At 46.1% G+C, this 18,441-nt stretch overlaps 1 protein-coding gene across 1 annotated transcript; it reads right to left on the bottom strand.

The window, feature by feature from the left end:
• Positions 1-1,653: 1,653 nt before the first annotated feature.
• CNPY3 (canopy FGF signaling regulator 3) lies at positions 1,654-16,473 on the bottom strand. The gene is made up of 6 exons (XM_007537366.3): positions 16,189-16,473; positions 8,142-8,265; positions 6,251-6,347; positions 2,576-2,698; positions 2,256-2,373; positions 1,654-2,018 (listed from the first exon to the last, which is right to left on the bottom strand). The coding sequence occupies exons 1-6, from the start codon at positions 16,337-16,339 to the stop codon at positions 1,804-1,806; spliced, it is 828 nt and encodes a 275-aa protein (XP_007537428.1). The 5' UTR covers positions 16,340-16,473; the 3' UTR covers positions 1,654-1,803.
• Positions 16,474-18,441: the final 1,968 nt, after the last annotated feature.

Genomic DNA, 18,441 nt, shown 5'->3' with positions numbered 1-18,441 from the left:
ACAACAACAATGGCAATAAACAACAAGGGCAACAAAAGGGAAAAAAATTAAAAAATAAAGAAATAAAAAGTTAGAGAGACAGACACCTGTAGCCCTGCTTCACCACTCGTGAAGCTTTCCCCCTGCAGGTGGGGACTGGGGGCTAGAACCCAGTCCTTGTACATTGTAACATGTGCACTCAACCAGGTGCATGACCACCTGCCCCCCTTTTTTCATAAATAAATAAATGCTTTTTTAAAAACCTTCTGGTTTGTTCCATTGTGACTTTTGATGTCCTACTTTGGGGAAGGGAATGAGGGGCTGAGCATAGACTTTAAGGGGTTCCCCAGAAGTTCAGGCACCTCAGCAATGCATTCCCTTCTACCACTTGTACCACTAACCTCAGCCCAGGACAAATGGGGGGATCTCAGCATGGGTGCTGACAGTGGGGGCACAGCTCTGCTGGGACCTTTTGCCTTCTGTTCAAGTCAACAGCTGCTTCCTATTTGAAGAGGTTGCTGGAGGTGGTAGCCCAAGTACAATGGATGCAGAGTCTGAGAGCCAGCTGCTCTACTCTGTGATTTAAGCTTCAGTCTGCTCTTTCCTAACACGGGGCTAAAGGCACCACTTCATGAGTGTGTCATAAGGGTTAAGGCTAAAGCATCTTGAATACTTGCAGCTGTTGTTGCTCTTGCTCCCACTGCCCTGACCCCTGCCCTCAGGACATACGGGGGAGGCGCCTCCCTCCCTGCCACCCCTTCCTGTTCCTGTCCCTAGAGAACACCATGTAACCAGCTGCTGTTGGGGGACTGGGCTGTCCTTTCTTTGGATGTAGGCACACGGCAAGGTACAGCAGTGAGCAGTGTGGTCAGCAAAGAACAAGGTTCAAAACCAACAAGTAGGCCTAGATGGAGGTAGGGTGGGGTGGGGCAGGTGCCAGTGGGGTCACCAGTAAACACTTTACACAACTGGGAAGGCCTGGGGGAGAGAGGGAAAGGGGAGGGAGGGTGAGGGACAGAAAGAATGAGGCAGCTGGTGTCCAGGGCGTAGGTGAGGAAGCCCTCCTAGCCTGGAAGAGCTCAGGGAGACCAAGGGCAGATCAGAGCACAGCCGAGGCACTATGCAGGTCGCCCCCACAGCCACTCCTCACCCCAAGTTCAAGTCCTCCCTGGATTTGCTGTGGCTCCATCCCCAGCTGGTAGGTCTGGCCTCAGTAACCAGAGGACAGGAGCAGGCTGTATGTCCTCAGGCCCCAAGGCTGCAAGGTAAGGTGCACAAAGAGCAACAAGAGCCCCCCCACCCCTCAGGGGCTAAAGGGGACTCAGAAAGCGGAACAAAAAAGGCCAAAAGGTTTTTACTCTGTGAGCCCTGGAGAGAGCCAGGCAGAGTACAGGTGTCCACAGGATGGGGTGAGTGGGTGAGAAGGGGTTGAAGGCCCGCAGCCTTGTTTCCCTGCAGAGGGGAGGGGTGAGGGGAGGTGAAGGTTGAGTGCGGCCTTGTGAGCTCCAGTGGGCCCTGGAGCTGGCCCCAACACCTGCTCCACCAGAGTCCACAATGGAGTCCTGGACAGTCCTGCCATCACACAGTGGCCCGAGGCCAGGCCAGAAGACTGCTGGGCAGAGGGAAAAGGCCAGTACAAGCTGATGGCAGCTGATCCGAATTCTTCCTGGGGGCTGGCGTCTTTGTCTGTCTCTCTTCCCGACAGAAGCCACAAGCCAGGAGGGGAGAATCTGCAGCCAGGGAGCGCTGTCTTTGCCTGCCAGGTCGTGCCTGGACTCTAGCTTCCAGACCAGGGATCTTGGTGCAGAGACTTCCGGGTTAGGCTCAAAGCTCGTCAGGTGGGCTGTGTGTGAGAGGGGATGCCTTCTGGATGCCCTCATCCTCTTCGGGGCCAGGGTCTCCCTCAAGGCCGCCCAGCTCCTTCCTTTGTTTGCTGCCGCTGCCTGATGCCTTAGCCCTGCTGCTCTTCTTCTTGGACTTCTTCCCACCCAGGGCAGCTGTATCCCCCTTTTTGCCCGACCACTGCTCTGCCAGGCAACCTGGGTGAAGAGGAAAGAGACCCTCAACAGACTGGCTTGCTGGGTGAGGAGCACCAATGAGGGGTTGGCCCCCAGAGGGACTGGGGAACCCTGGGGGCAGCTGAGTTATCTGCTGGTCATTCTGGTTTTGGCCCTCTTATCCCACTCCAAGCTTCCCCAGGACAGACGTGGAGCAATGCCCTTATGTTTTAGATCTTTCCTGTCCCCTCGCACCCCTTCTCCAACCCCCAGACTCACTGGTGTCTTTCCCCTTCAGCACGTGGTTGGCACAAAGAAACTGTGTCAGGTCCTCCTCCTGGTGGTTTCTATACCAGTCCTCAATCACGTCCTCAAATTCTTCCACCAGCACGTCGCACTGTGAACACAACACCTCAAATGAGGGATACTCTGGCACTGACACCGAGCCCCACAACCCACTCCAAGACAGGCGGGCAGATGTGATTCTCAGGAGACCCACTGGCTGAAGCCAGAAAGCCCTCAATGGCCTTGCTCAGCAGCAGACCAACCTCTCTCCCGGCCCCCCCACCCCAACACACACACATACACTAAGTCTGTACCTGCTTCTTGAGGTCAGCCACCTCTGCAGAGGTCTCATTCCACAGCTCATAGGGGATGTCCATCACCACCTTCACTCCTTTGTGGACCAGGTTGTGCAGTGTCTCAAAGGTCTCTGACATGCCCTAGAAGAGGTAACCAGGCGTGAGGGGCAGGGGCACCTTCTTAAGACCCTACTCTCCTCTCCTAGAGGTACAAGGACCAGCCCTGGAAAGTTCAGAACCTGCCAAGGCTTCTCATACCAGCCCTCACCATATCCAGCCAGGCCTAAAGGTGCCGCCTCCTCACACCTAAACCTTCCAAGGTCTGCTGCTGCCCTCAGGCCCTCTGAACTGCTACTCCTTTTTCCAAGGAAATATGTTTGTCTTGGCTCACTCCCCTACATCCACGCCTACTGCTGCTCCAGGTTCCTCCCAGGGCTTGTATCTTTGAGGGCACAAGAGAGGTAGGAGGGAGTCTGATCTGTGAACATTTTTTCTAGATCTTCTCCCCAGAGAGAGTACTGTGTCTAGTTCTTCTATCATTCTAGAGAGAATGCATACAAGTACATGCAAAATGCACACAAATACATCCTCTCCTCCATCTTTTTTTTTCCTCTTTCTTCCAACAAGGGTTATTGGTGGGGTTTGATGAATTTACTACTCCTGATAGCTTTTTTTCTTTTTCTTTTTCCTTATATAGGAAAGGGGAAAAGAGAGGCATCATTTAGCACTACTTCACCATTCGTGAAGCTTCTCTACCTCAGGTGGGGGGCCGGGAACTTTGAATCTGGATCCTTAAGCATGGTAAAGTGTGCTTTACCAGGTGTATTACTGTCTGATCTCTTCCTCCACCTTAAAAAAATTTATGGGGGCTGGATGATGGTGCACATAATACCATGCTCAAGGACTCAGGTTCAAACCTTCCTGAGCAAGTCTGCAGGTGTCTGTCTTTATCTCTCCCTCTCTATCCTCCCTCTTCCCTCTCAATTTCTCTGTCCTATCCAACAAAATAGAAAGAAAAAAAAGTGGGGGACGGGAGTCTGGCTGTAGCGCAGTGGGTTAAGCACAGGTGGTGCAAAGCACAAGTGTGGGACTTACCGGCGTAAGGATCCCGGTTTGAGCCCTGGCTCCCCACCTGCAGGGGAGTCGCTTCACAGGCAGTGAAGCAGGTCTGCAGGTATCTATCTTTCTCTCCCCCTCTGTCTTTCCCCTCCTCTCTCCATTTCTCTCTGTCTTATCCAACAGCAATGACAACAATAATAACTACAACAATAAAACAGTAAGGGCAACAAAGGGAATAAATATTTTTTAAAAAGTGGGGGACTTTTTTTTTTTTTTTTGCCACCAGGGTTATCACTGGGGCTTGGTGTCAGCACTACGAATCCATGGCTCCTGGCAGCTTTTTTTTTTTTTTTTCTTCTTTCTATTTTATTTTGACAGAACAGAGAGTAATAGAGAGGGGAAGGGAAATAGAGATGGAGAGAGAAAGACAGACATGTGCAGACCTGCTTTGCAGCTTTACCTTTTAGGTAGGGAGCGGGGGCTCAAATCCAGATCCTTGTATGTGGTGATATGTACGCTTACCTGAGTGAACCACTGCCTGCTCCCACTCCCATTTTCTTGTTTGTTGGTGCGTGTGAAAGAGGCTAGACTATCGCTCTGGCATATGAGAACCCCAGCTTCATGTATTCAGTCGCTGTTCTCTATGAGAGTCTTTTCCCTGCCTGTGTACATCAGCTATTTACATAAGCATTAGTCTACTTCATACAAACTAATCTACACATTGACTTTTTGTTGTTGTTGTTTGTGGCACCTGTGTCTTGTACATGTCTGATTCTACCACTCCTGGGCCAACTTTTTCATTTATCTGAATCTAGATAGAGGAAAAGGGAGCAGCAGAGACAGAGAGAGGGAAAGACATGACAGTGCTGCTCCATCATCTGTGGAACTTTCCCTAGTGCTGTGGTGCTTCCACGCAGTGATTTGTTGTTGTTGTTTTTTTAATTATATTTATTTTCCCTTTTGTTGCCCTCGTTGTTTTTATTGTTGCTGTTGTTGGATAGGACAGAGAGAAATGGAGAGAGGAGGGGAAGACAGAGAGGGGGAGAGAAAGACAGACACCTGCAGACCTGCTTCACCTCCTGTGAAGTGACTCCCCTGAAGGTGGGAAGCCGGGGGCTCAAACCGGGATCCTTACACAGGTCCCTGCGCTTTGTGCCACATGGTGTAACCACTGTGCTACCGCCAGACCGGACTCCCAGTAAAGGGTTTAACCCTATGTCTTATGATACATGCTCTGACAGGTGTGCTATCTCCTGGCTGCCACTCTGTCTTTTTAACTTAAAGTTATGTATTAGATAAGTTCAGCTCAATTCACAAAAGATAAACAAAAAGAAACTTTTAATTAAAAAAAATTTTTATATTTATTTCCCCTTTTTGTTGCCCTTGTTGTTTTTCATTGTTGTTGTAGTTATTGTTGTTGATGTCATCGTTGTTAGGACAGTGAGAAGTGGAGACAGGAGGGGAAGACAGAGAGGAGGAGAAAAAGACAGACGCCTGCAGACCTGCTTCACCGCCTGTGAAGCGACTCCCCTGCAGGTGGGGAGCCGGGGGCTCGAATCAGAATCCTTCCACCGGTCCTTGCGCTTTGTGCCATGTGCGCTTAACCCACTGCGCTACCGCCCGACTCCCAAGAAACTTTTTCTTCTTTACAGTTGTACTGTTCAGTGAATGGCCATATCAATTTATTTAACCACTCCCTTACTAGTGAATGGGTAGGTTGCTTCTAGCTTTTTTTTTTTTTTAAGCATGTAAAATGCTTTTAAAACATTCATACATTGGGAGTCGGGCGTAGAAGCGGGTTAAGTGCACGTGGCCGGAAGCGCAAAGACCGGAGTAGGAATCCCGGTTCAAGCACTGGCTTCCCACTGCTTCACAAGCGGTGAAGCAGGTCTGCAGGTGTCTGTCTCTCCCCCTCTCTGTCTTCCCCTCCTCTCTCCATTTCTCTCTGTCCTAACAACTATGATATATCAGTAACAACAACAATAATAACTACAACAACAATAAAAAACAAGGGCAACAAAAGGGAAAATAAATATAAAAAATACTTTTAAAAAATCCATACATTAAGGCGAAATGGACTTATAACCAAATACAAAAGTCAAACAAATAAAGACAGGACTTAAGGCTTCTGCTGCTGGAGACTCTTCCTCTAGGTTTTCCAGGGGATTCTGGCTGATCTCTCCATTGCTAGAAAGGAACTGGGTGGAGAAAGATAGGAGGCAACTGTCTTAGCATGGGCTTGCCACTGAAGATGGGAAGACAAAGAACCACTGTTGTAAGAAGCTCATTTTTCAGGAAGCGAAGCATTCAGGTACCTGGTTAGGACATTAAATGTCTCACAGGCATCTTGATGGAGGTCCAGAGAAAGGAGAGGGCAATCATCCCCCTCCCCTGTGTGTCTCCTGAACCAATTCTGCACATCCTGACTTCACTCCTGCAGATATGCAGCAGGTCCTGGGCCCAGGCCATTATGAGTGTGCCTGTTGCTACTCAGGATTGGAATAGTACAAGCAGGAAGAGGGCAAGAATGGAGGTTCCCAGGGCATGATCTCCACATAGCACCTGGCCCAGCAGACATGCCTAGAGACGAGCAGGCCCAACCTAGCAGGGATGAAGGACAAGTACAAATCCAACCTTGGCGAACCGGTTGCTGCCAGTCCTCTCTTTGTGCAGGCTATAGTCCAGGAGCCTCTTGCAAATGGTCTCAGTGACTTCAATTAACCGCAAGTCCCTGCCAAGATAGCAGTGCAATAGGACCTGAGTTCCCCTCCTAGCCCCAGTGGATCTGTGGTCTGTTCCCCCAACCCTCCTACCCCAACATCTGGACATTTCACCAACGGGAAGTCAGAGCTGTAAGGAAGATATGTCATCTGTTTTGGGGGCTCTGAGATGCTGGAACACAGATCAGAGAGACAAAATTTTAACAGCTCTATGGGAAGTAGTATTTTATAAAGCTAAATGAGTCAGTATTAATTAATTGATTTTTTTTTTTTTTTTTTTTTTTTACCACCAGAGCACTGCTCAGCTCTGGCTTATGGTGGTGTGGTGGACTGAACCTGAAACCTCTATGCCTAAGGCATGAGAGCCTTTTTGCATAGTCATTATGCTATCTACCTGACCCCAAGTTTAAAATAAATGAAATAAAAACTATTAAATTTTTTTTAAATTTATTTATTTACCCTTTTGTTGCCCTTGTTGTCTTTTTTATTGTTGTTGTAGTTATTATTGTTGTTGTTATTGATGTGGTTGTTATTGGATAGGACAGAGAGAAATGGAGAGAGGAGGGGAAGACAGAGGGGGGAGAGAAAGATAGACACCTGCAGACCTACTTCACCGCCTGTGGAGGGGCTCCCCTGCAGGTGGGAGCCGGGGGCTGGAACCCGGATCCTTACGCCGGTCCTTGCGCTTAAAAGTATTAAATTTTGATGATAAAATATCCTTTCATTTTGAAAAGATGATCATAGCTGACAGAAGTTTATTTTTCCTTCCTTTTTTTAAAAACATATTTACACCTGGTAAAATTAAACTTTGTGATCTTCTAACAACAGCATAGTAAAGCACAATATATGTATTTTCTCTCTCTCTCTCTCTCCATTCTTCTCAGCTAAAGACAGAGAGAGAGAAAGAGATCACAGCACTGAAGGATCCTTCAATGCAGTGGGGTCAGGCTTAAACCTGGTCTGCACACATAGCAAAGCAGCACACTATCCAGATGAGCTATTTTGCTGGCCTTTGCAATGTATATATATGTGTGTGTATATGATTTTATTTATTACTAATATATTTATTAGTGATTTAATATTTATTGATTTATAAAATTATGTGTCAGCAGGGTATAATTCCATACAATCCCCAACCCCTCTAATTTAGGCTACAGCAGTTTCCCTAAGGTTGCAGAGATGGATTAACTATTATTTCTACAACTGTCTATGTTTGTATATAATTATCCCTCTCCCCCCTCTTAAGGTCCCATCTTCTCTTCCTTTCCAAGCTACCCATAACCCCAGTATTACAGCCAAATGTCCCTCTCTTTTTCCTCTTCTCTCTCTGGGTCCTGATCCCAATATATGTTTTTAAAGACTTATTTTATTTATTTCTTATAAGAGAGTGCCACATAAAGGAAAGAGAAGCAAAGCATTACTCTGGTACACATGTGACACTAAGGATTGAACCAGGATGCGCAGGTGTGCAAGTCCCAAGCACTACAAGCTGAGCTATTTCCGTGGTCACTAAATTACCAATTATTTTGAAAAACTGTACTGGGCCATGAAATCCAAGGGCCTGAAAAGTCAGTAGGAAGGTCCAACAGTTTTGCTTTTACAGATGAAACCATCTGAAGCTGAGAAGAGTTAAGGAATTTATGAAGGTCACACCCTTAGCTGAGGACAGAGCCAGTGGGCCAAGTGAGGTCTTGCCTACAGCTGCCTTCCTTTGTTAACCTAGTTGGAAAGGAGAAAGGAACACTAAACTCACGAGACCTCCACAAACAAAACAGGTGTGGCCAGTGGGTTCCCCATTCACTTACGACTTGGTGTATTTTACTCCAGAAGTCTTCCGGTCCAGGATGCCATAGCCTGTGTCAATCACTTCCTTGGTTTTGCCAGTTTCCTCAAAGGCTGACTTCAGTTCCACAGCCACATATTTACACACTGTAAGAGGGAAACATGACAGAGCCCACTAAGTGCAGGTGAGTCTAGTGGGTGCCAACTCTCAGCAAAGCAGCTCCCAGGGGTTGCCTCTCCCAGACTGAGTCCACACTCTGAGCAGGGAAGGAGTTAGCAGCAAATGAAGTTCACTGGGTGAAATCTGGTTCCAAGATCCGCTGTCCCATGTCTGTTCTTGGCCCTTACCCTATGGACTTCACTTCTCCCTGTTTCCTCCTGCCTCAATAACCCACCTCACAATATTTTACTTTCTTTTTTCTTTTTAAAAAAATATTATTTATTTATTTATGAGAAAGATAGGAAGAAAGAGAGAGAGAAAGAACCAGACAGTCCTACACCTGAGGAAGATGGGTCCTGATATTGGGGCAGCTTGGAACGTTCTTACTGATGACCACAGAATGTGAGCTCAGATCTACAGGGATGCAGAGGTCACATACACTCCTAAGCTGAATATGGGCCCCAGATCATATCAAATCTATGGGGCTTATAGTCAACAATATTTATACACCTTTCCCATATTTGGGAGCTACTCTCTTCCCTGATCCAGCTTTCTGGTCCTTTTTCCAGCCATGACATCATCTCCCCAGACAATAACTAGGATCCACCTGCATCAGATTTCAGGTTCAGGGGAGAAAAAACCAAACTAGTATAGCCACAGGCCCTTTGGAATATAACTAAAATATGCCTACTAGCTATCTACAGAACAGAGACCCCAACTCTTCATCTGCACTACTCTAGCCTTTAGGTTCATGATTAGTCAACAACTTTTTTGGCTTTATATGTTAACTCTCTTTTCAGTCACCAGTTTCCAGATGCCAGCATGATGCCAACCAGACTTCCCTGGACAGACAACCCCACCAATGTGTCCTGTAACTCAGATTCCCTAGAACCCCACCCCACTAGGGAAAGAGAGAGGCAGGCTGGGAGTATGGATAGACCTGTCAATGTCCATGTTCAGCGGGGAAGCAATTACAGAAGCCAGACCTTCAACCTTCTGCACCCCACAATGACCTTGGGTCCATACTCCCAGAGGGTTAAAGAATAGGAAAGCTATCAGGAGAGGGGATGGGATACAGAGTTCTGGTGGTGGGAATTGTGTGGAGTTGTACCCCTCTTATCCTATGATTTTGTCGTTGTTTCCTTCTTATAAATAAATAAATAATAATAATAATAAAAAGAACCAGACAATCAACTAGTACATATGCTGCCAGGGGCTTAACTCGGGACCTCATATTTGAAAGTCCAGTGCTTTATCCACTGCACCACCTCCCGGACCACAATATTTTACTTTCTTTTTTTAAAAAAATTTTTTTATTATATTTATTTTCTCTTTTGTTGCCCTTGTTTTTATTGTTGTTGTTGATGTCGTTGTTGGATAGGACAGAGAGAAGTGGAGAGAGGAGGGGAAGACAGAGAGGGGGAGAGAAAGATAGACACCTGCAGACCTGCTTCTCTGCCTGTGAATCGACTCCCCTGCAGGTGGGGAGCCAGGGGCTCAAACCGGGATCCTTACTCTGGTCCTAGCACTTTGCACTACATGCGCTTAACTGCTACGCTACCGCCCGACTCCCAATATTTTACTTTCAAACATAAAGAAAAGTTGAAAGTACAACGAGTAACTAACTATATTTAATTTCTCATAGCCAACAACTGGTAATTACTGTTACAATCTCTCTCCAATATATAACAATATAATGTTTCTGTAATGTAGGTACTGATTTTGGAAAATCATTTTGAAAGTTGCATGTTCCACCCTTCGTAACCATATATAACCATAAAACAACTATAATACTCAGAAGAAAATCAACAATCATTTCAGTATCATTTAATAGTTCATATTCAAATATTCCCAAATGTCCCCCAGATATTTCCTATGGCTGTTTTGTTTCTATTTTTAAACCACAGCATTCTCAGCTTTGGCTTATGGTACTGCCAGTGACTGAATGTGGGACCCTGAAGTCTTAGACGTGAAAGTCTTTTTTTTTTTTAAAGTTTTAAAAAATATTTATTTATTCCCTTTTGTTGCCCTTGTTGTTTTACTGTTGTAGTTATTATTGTTGTTGTTATTGATGTCATTGTTGTTGGACAGGACAGAGAGAAATGGAAAGAGATGGGGAAGACAGAGAGGGGGAGAGATAGATAGACACCTGCAGACCTGCTTCACCGCCTGTGAAGTGACTCCCCTGCAGGTGGGGAGACGGGGGCTCGAACCGGGATCCTTATGCAGCTCCTTGAGACATGAAAAGTCTTTTGCATAACGACTATGCTATCTCCCTGGCCCTGGCTGTTGTACCATGTTTGAGTTCATATATAGTTCAACACCAGTTTTCTATTGCAGTTAATTTACTCTATCCCCCTAGAGGCCTTGCTTGTGTATGTTTACTTATTTATAAAGATTTATTTATAGGAGAGTTACAGAGCCAGTGCATCTGGGCTGGCACATACAGTGCTGTGGATCAAACCCAGGACCTCAAGCTTGAGGGTTCAGCACTTATCCACTGTGCCACCTCCTGGACTACTGTTGTTTGTTTTTAACAAGCACTGCTCAGCTCTGGTTTATGGTGGTCCCAGTCTTTGAACTTGGGACTTGGCAGAGCCTTAGGTGGTTGTGCTATTTGTCCTGCCCTACATTTATTTTCTTACTTTCTCTCACCCTTCCTGGGGATACAATCATGAAAACAAGGTTCCTTCTTTCTAGAGACTAAGTCTAGAGAAGTGTAAATAAATAATTACCATTGCCTGAGGAGTGCTAGCAGCAGAAGCACGAGGTGCCTGAGCTGAAGTGTTTAGTAACTCCCAGGTGACTGTCCATTTTCCAAGTCTTAACTTTAAAGCCTCTTCACCTAGGAATTCTTCTACTCTTTTTTTTTTATTTATTTATTCCCTTTTGTTGCCCTTGTTGTTTTATTGTTGTAGTTATTATTGTTGTTGTCGTCGTTGTTGGATAGGACAGAGAGAAACAGAGAGAGGAGGGGAAGACAGAGAGGGGGAGAGAAAGATAGACACCTGCAGACCTGCTTCACCACCTGTGAAGCGACTCCCCTGCAGGTGGGGAGCCGGGGTTCAAACAGGGATCCTTATGCCGGTCCTTGTGCTTTGCGCCACCTGCGCTTAACCCGCTGCGCTACAGCCCGGCTCCCTTCTACTCTTTTTTTAATGAGATACTGGTGATTGAACTCAATGTCTTATGTTGATATGTACATAGTCACTAAGCTACCTCCTCAATTCAACCTCTTTCATTTTCAGAATGGGAGATAGTGGGAGAGACAGACAGGAAGTGTGTGTGTGTGGGGGGGTAGGGTCAGAATAATGGCTATGCAAAACGACTTTCATGTCTGAGATTCCAGGGTCCCAGATTCAATCCTTCACACCACCATAATCCACAGCTAAACAGTGCTCTGGAAGAAAAAAATAAATAAGGGTGTATGTGTCACTGCCTCACCATTGATGGAAATTCCCTGCTGTTCTTATAAAGTTCTTACTGTCCCCATATGTTGGGGATCAATCCCAGAGCCCCATGTCTGCGAGGTGGGCTTTCCATCTGTTCTTAATTCTAGCCAAGCCTTGGCAGGACCCATGTTTTAAGGGTCTTGGATCATCTCACATGTCTCTTCAACTGGAATATGAGAACCCTCAAAATCTCACATACAGAATCATGTACTCCTCTAGTTCAGGACTCTGTATGCATTCAATGCCTGAAAATATTAGTTAATAGACTATGTTTGTGGTTGAGCAGCTACTGATACTCCTGAATGAAATAAACTTGCAGGCTAAATGCCATCGGTGTTGCTGTAATACTGACAGCAGAGTTGGGTAGAATATTAAAACAAACACATCTCCTAAGCCTTGTGAGATGAACTTTTCGAAGACTTGGAGAGCTTGGAACACATGAAAATAGCAAAATATAAGCCAGTGATCTCAGAGTCAGCAATGAATTGAGGATGTTTCTGGCTGCTCTACCTCCTTTTCCCACGCCCTCAACAATTAGTCTTCCAGGCCTGGGGCGTTGGAACCATTAGCCATCTCCCTTATTATACCCATCAACCTTACTGCCAACCTCTTCCAAAGCTTTCCTCTTCAAGACCCCCTCTGGGGATCCCAGCCAGAGTCAGACCTGGAGAAGAATCATGGTGCAGAGCACAGACACTCATGGACAGCTGCCACCCCTTCTTCTAGACAGGTTCTCCTTCCTCTGTGCTAATGCCTGTTCCACTTAGGCTACTGAGCCAGGATCAGGCTTTGTGGGCCAGACACAGTCAGCATTTAATAAGGTCTTGGCCAGGGAAATGGCTCAACTTGGAGAGTATGACACCTGGCTCCTGGTTCAATATCTGGTGCTACATCTATCAGAGTGGTGCACTGGCTTTTCTCTTGTGTGAAGTTCTCTATCTCATGAAATTAGAAAAAAAAAAAAAAAAAAAAAAAGAGGGGGCCGGGAGGTAGTGCACTGGATTAAGCACACATAGTGCAAAACTTAAGAACTGTGCAAGGATCCTGGTTCAAGCCTCCACCAGTAGGGGGTCACTTCTCAATCAGTGGAGCAGGTCTGCAGGTGTCTTTCTCTTCCCCTCCTCTCTCGATTTCTCTCTGTCCTATCCAACAATGGGAAAAAGATGGCCGCCAAGAGCAGAGGCTCCATAGTGCACCGAGGCCCAGTGATAACTCTGGAGTCAAAAAAAAGAAGAAAAGAAAAACCAAGGCATAACAGTGTTAAGTAAAAACACTATTAAGAGGATCCTTACGTAGAGAAATGTGGAAATGTATCCTGGTAATAACAAGAATGCTGTAATCAACATTTCCTCAATAAAGTGATCCTAGAGTTGGGGGTAGTAAAAAAAAGAAGAAGAAGTATAAAAGGCTTAACATACGAGTTATTTAATGTTGGAGGGTTACCCTATGGGTGGCCCAGTAGGTGGCCAATAGCTAAAGCACTGGACTTGCAGAGAACTGGGAAGACAGCATAATGGTTATGCAAACGACTTTCATGCCTGAGGCTCTGAGTTCCCAAATTCATTCCCCAGTACCACCATAAAACTGAGCTGAGCAGTGCTCTGGCCTCTCTCTCCCTCTTTCATAAAATAAATAAATAAAGCTCTGGACTTATAAGTATGGGGTCCTGAGATTGACTCCTCCCCCACCCCCATTACATGTGCCACAGTGATGCTCTGGTTCTCTCTTTTCTAATATAATTTTTATTTATTGGATAGAGACACAGAATTCAAGAGGAGAATGGAGATAGAGAAGGAGGGAGAGACAGAGAGACACCTGCAGCTGTACTTCACCACTCATGAAGTTTTCCCCCTGCAGGTCGGGACCAGGAGCTTGAACCCTGGTCCTTGAGTATGGTCATGTGCACGCTCAACCAGGTGTGCCACTACCTGGTCCCTCTCTCTTTTCCTTTTTTTTAAAAAAAAATTTTAAATATTTATTTATTTTCCCTTTTGTTGTCCTTGTTGTTTTTTATTGTTGTTGTAGTTATTATTGTTGTTGTTGTTAGGACAGAGAGAAATGGAGAGAGAAGGGGAAGACAGAGGAGGAGAAGGGGGAGAGAAAGACAGACACCTGCAGACCTGCTTCACCGCCTGTGAAGCGACTCCCCTGCAGGTAGGGAGCCGGGGCTCCAACCAGGATCCTTGAGCTGGTCCTTGTGCTTTGCGCCACGTGTGCTTGACCCGCTGCACTACTGCCCAACTCCCCCCCCCTTTTTTTTTTGCCTCCTGGGTTATTGTCGAGGCTCCTGGAGACTATTTTTCCCTTTTGCTACTCTGGTTGTTTTACCATTGTTGTGATTATTATTATCATTGTTATTAATGTCGTTGCTGTTGGATAGGACAGAGAGAAATGAAGAGAGGAGGGGAAGACAGAGAGGAGAGAAAGACAGACACCTACAGACAGACCTGCTTCACCACCTGTGAAGCGACTCCCCTGCAGGTGGGGAGCCGGGGGCTAGAACTGGGATCCTTATGCCGGTCCTTGCGCTTTGTGTCACCTGCGCACAACCCACTGCGCCACCGCCCGATTTCCCCCCTCTTTTCTGATAAATAAATGAATCTAAATAAGTAAGTAAATAAATAAACAAACAGGACAATTAGGGGCTGGGTGATAGCTCACTAGGCAAAGCACACATTTTTACCATGTTCAAGAACCCCTGGCCACCACACAGGAGCACTTGCACAGTGGAAGCTCTTCTTTTCTCCTCTAACCACGCTCCCCCTTCTCTCTCCTCCTAAAAAAAGAGTGCTAGAATCATATAGTCCTGGAGCCCCAGTGATAACCTTTGTAAAAAAAAAAAAAAAAAAAAAAAGCAAACAACCCACCCTTAGAAGAGCTAGGACTACAGCTCAGTGGCAGAGCACAAGTTTTGCATGTGTGTGGCCCTGCATTTAGATCCCCTGCACATCCACCCACTTACTAAAGGAACTATAGAATTGAGTTTGTCAAGCCACCCTGTGACCAACACATCCCTTTTAAGTTAACCTTTATTAATTACCTACAAAGTAAGGTTGGGCTAGAATGATCTCTAAAATCCTTGTCAACTCTATGCTTCAGAGTCTGTGAATACCTAAGGGAAAAAAATATGTGAACTCCTTAACGATGATGATAACAAAACAGTCTTTCTGGTATTAAAATAGGATAGCAGACAAAGAGAAGAGGAAGTGAAACCCTTAAAGGCTATCAGTTATGACCAGAAGATGACTGAAAGGAAAGCACCATAACTTCAGTCTACTCAAGGGAGTGAGGGAAAGGGCACAGCAGAACCCATACTAGGAGCTCTACTGCTGATTGGTTCAGACCCAAGCAGCTGACCTTTAATCTCTCAAATGGAAGGATTATGTGTCCTAACCCACCCCCTCCCCAGAATTTAGGGAACATCTGGCCTGCTCTATGCTTTGAATTGGGATGAAAGGGATTGCAATTTATAGCTGATTTGGGGAGCATAGAGAACTGGGGTTAGGAAGGTGGGAAGGAAAAAGTAACTGTAAAGATCTTAGCAAAAATTAAACAAAACAAAACAATCAGAGTGGAAAGGAGAAAAAAGTAGAAAAGGTAACCTTGCATAGCCATAGCCCTGGCTCAGTGGCTTCTGCAATGGAATCTGCCACCTGTACCAGCATACCTTTAACCCTGTTCTTGGAATGCATTCTTCTAAATTCCTAAAATCTCCCTCACCAAGTTCTTCCAGGGTATATTATTTTTGCAGAGTGACTGACCTCTTGGGCCTCATACTTTCCTCCTTCAATGCATGGCTACAGCTCAGTTTATTCATATAGATTGCGCGCATGATGTAAATGAGTATCTGAACAAAGTCCCTGCTTACAGGCTCTCAGTAGATGGGGAAGAGAGCCAATTATATAAGCCAGGTTGTGGTGAGAGCACTGGGGAGTCTGAGTTTATCTTCCTCTGAGACTAGTCATATGGGTCTTTTCAGTTCCTCAAACTTGTCTTTTGCTCTTCAGCCTGGAGGCCTCTGCCTCTGAGGTTTCCTGAAAGGGAAACCTTATTTTTTCACTTCTCTTACGCGACTCACTCCTAATTACTCTTTGGGCTTCCCATACAAAGCCTTTACTGATTTCCCACTGCACACGCGCGCGCGCGCGCGCGCACACACACACACACACACACAAACCTCCCCGTCTCCAGGTGAGTCTAGAAGCTGCTCATCCAGTCCCCGAAGTCATTCTCTAGTTACCACCCTGGATAGTCTGCTTGTTTTTATTGATATGTGAGCTCCGGTGCAAAGTGACCTGATCGCTCGCTCACCCGCGTCCCAGAGCCCAACACGCAACGAGCCCACAGTAGGTGCAATGAATGAACAAGCTCAGCCGCCCAGCACCTTCCACCCTCCAAACCCTGCGGCGCAAGCCCCGCCCCTCCCGCAGGAGTCCACCCGCGGCCCCGCCCCCTCACCTTCGCATTTGCTGGGCAGTCGAACCCAGTCGGTCTCCTCCGCGTGAGCCCCATTCGGGCCCAGCTCCGGAGCGATCAGTAGCAGCAGCACGGAGAGAGGCAGAAGACAGCCTGGCCCGGGCCGGGGTGCGGACTTAGGAAGCAGCTCCATGGCCCAGCCGGACCGACCTAACCGGATCTGGCAGTGCTTCCTCCCCGACCCGCTTCCGGGACTGCACACGTGCCCGGACGTAACCACGGCAACAGCGAGCGGGGGCAGACTCCCTCCTCCCGCCTCCTAGGCCAGCCTGGCCCCGCGCGGAGCCTGCGACCACGCAGCCTATGAGCTTTCCTCTATTTGTCCTTTAGCGAATGGCAGGGCGAGCTTTTCCTGATCTGAGCCAATGAGAAAGCGCATGGTGTCTTCGGTGACCTATGGCAGCACCTCCCTCCTCCCCCTAAGGGAGGCTTTGGGAGGGGGAGGACCTGGGACCTGGAGGGTGAGAGTGCTAATCCTGGAAGATGTCAAATCGGACCTTCACTGCCTTCTTCGCCTGCTTCCACGTCATTTCCCTCTTGGCGTCATAGTGCAGCAAAAAAAAAGCATTTGCTTTTATTTTATTTTAACCAGAGCACTGTTCCGTTACGGCTTATAGTGGCACAGGGTATTGAACCTGGAACACCGGAACCTCAGGCATGGAAATCTTTTTGCATAACAGTCCTGAGCACCTGTTTTTAATTACTATTATTGTTGCCTGTTGCAACTGTTCTATTATCAGTCACTTTAATCGGCGCTGTAGGTGAAACCAGGACAATTCGATTTGTCCTAGAAGTAATTGGAACAAAGGTGGATAGCTGGTTTATTACAAAAGACTTCAATGCCCGAGGATCGGAGGTCCTAAATAAGTTACTGCCTCCCAGGTGCTGTTTTGAGGTTTGCCTGTTGCTGCAAAGACCAAATAAGTGGGAGTCGGGTTGTAGTGCAGCGGGTTAAGCGCAGGTGGCGCAAAGCACAAGGACCGGCATAAGGATCCCTGTTCGAACCCCGGCTCCTCACCTGCAGGGGAGTCGCTTCACAGGCGGTGAAGCAGGTCTGCAGGTGTCTGTCTTTCTCTCTCCCTCTCTGTCTTCCCCTCCTCTCTCCATTTCTCTCTGTCCTATCCAATAACTACAACAATAAAACAACAAGGGCAACAAAAGGGAATAAATAAATAAATAAAATATATAAAAAAAATTAAAAAAAAAAAGACCAAATAAGTTACCAGAATGAAAGCTAAGGGTCAGGTAGTGGCACACTCGGTTAAGCCCACATGTTACCATGTGCAAGGATCTGGGTTCAAGTCCCCAGTTCCCACCTGCACGGGGAGGCTTTATGAGCAGTGCTTCAGGTGTCTCTCCCTCTCTATTTCCCCTTTCCATGTAAGTTTCTTTACGTTTCTATCCAATAAATGAGTAAATAAATAAATTTTACAAAATAGAGTGAAAACTTTATTCCACAGGTTGTGAAACATTCATGCAACGAATATATATTGCAACTTCAATTCTTTTCTGACCCATTATTTATGTTTTTAGTTCTAAAGTCCCAGAAAGCAGGCAAGGGTAGATACTATAATGGTTATGCAAACAGCCTGAGGCTTCGAAGTCTCTGGTTCAATCCCCTGCACCACCATAAGCCAGAGCTGAACAATGCTCTAGTTAAAAAAAAAAAAAAAAAAAAAAAAAGTAACAATGGAAAGTCCCAGAAAGCAACTCTGGGTCTTTGGAACTAGTCAGCTAGCTCCTGAAATTAGTGTCCTTTACACAAACAGACCAAGGCAACTTCTCTGATAATTTGTCTACAAATTCTGTTTTGCTTTTTTTTTAAAAAACAAGATTTAATTTATTATTTTTTTTAATTTATTTTTTCTTTATTGGGGAATTAATGTTTTACATTCAACAGTAAATACAGTAGTTTGTACATGCATAACATTCCCCAGTTTCCCATATAACAATACAACCCCCACTAAGTCTTCTATTATCCTTCATGGACCTGTATTCTCCCCACCCACTCACCCCAGAGTCTTTTACTTTGGTGCAATACGCCAATTCCATTTCAGGTTCTACTTGTGTTTTCTTTTCTGATCTTGTTTTTCAACTTCTGCCTGAGAGTGAAATCATCCCGTATTCATCCTTCTGTTTCTGACTTATTTCACTTAACATGAATTTTTTCAGCCAATCTTCAGCTGGAGGAAAGAGAGGCAAGACAGAATTGGGTTGTGATTAGATTAGATTAGT

Source organism: Erinaceus europaeus, chromosome 4 (genome assembly GCF_950295315.1).
Source record: "Erinaceus europaeus chromosome 4, mEriEur2.1, whole genome shotgun sequence".
NCBI classification, from domain to species: Eukaryota; Metazoa; Chordata; class Mammalia; order Eulipotyphla; family Erinaceidae; genus Erinaceus; species Erinaceus europaeus.
This window is presented reverse-complemented; position numbering and strand designations above follow the sequence as displayed.

Excerpts from the sequence above, each read along its gene's own strand:
- CNPY3 (XM_007537366.3), bottom strand. The coding sequence starts at position 16,339 with ATGGAGCTGCTTCCTAAGTCCGCACCCCGGCCCGGGCCAGGCTGTCTT. Across the intron at positions 2,374-2,575 it reads TGGCTGACCTCAAGAAGCAG|TGCGACGTGCTGGTGGAAGA; the intron begins GTACAGACTTAG and ends TTGTGTTCACAG. Across the intron at positions 2,019-2,255 it reads GCTGAAGGGGAAAGACACCA|GTTGCCTGGCAGAGCAGTGG; the intron begins GTGAGTCTGGGG and ends CTCTTCACCCAG.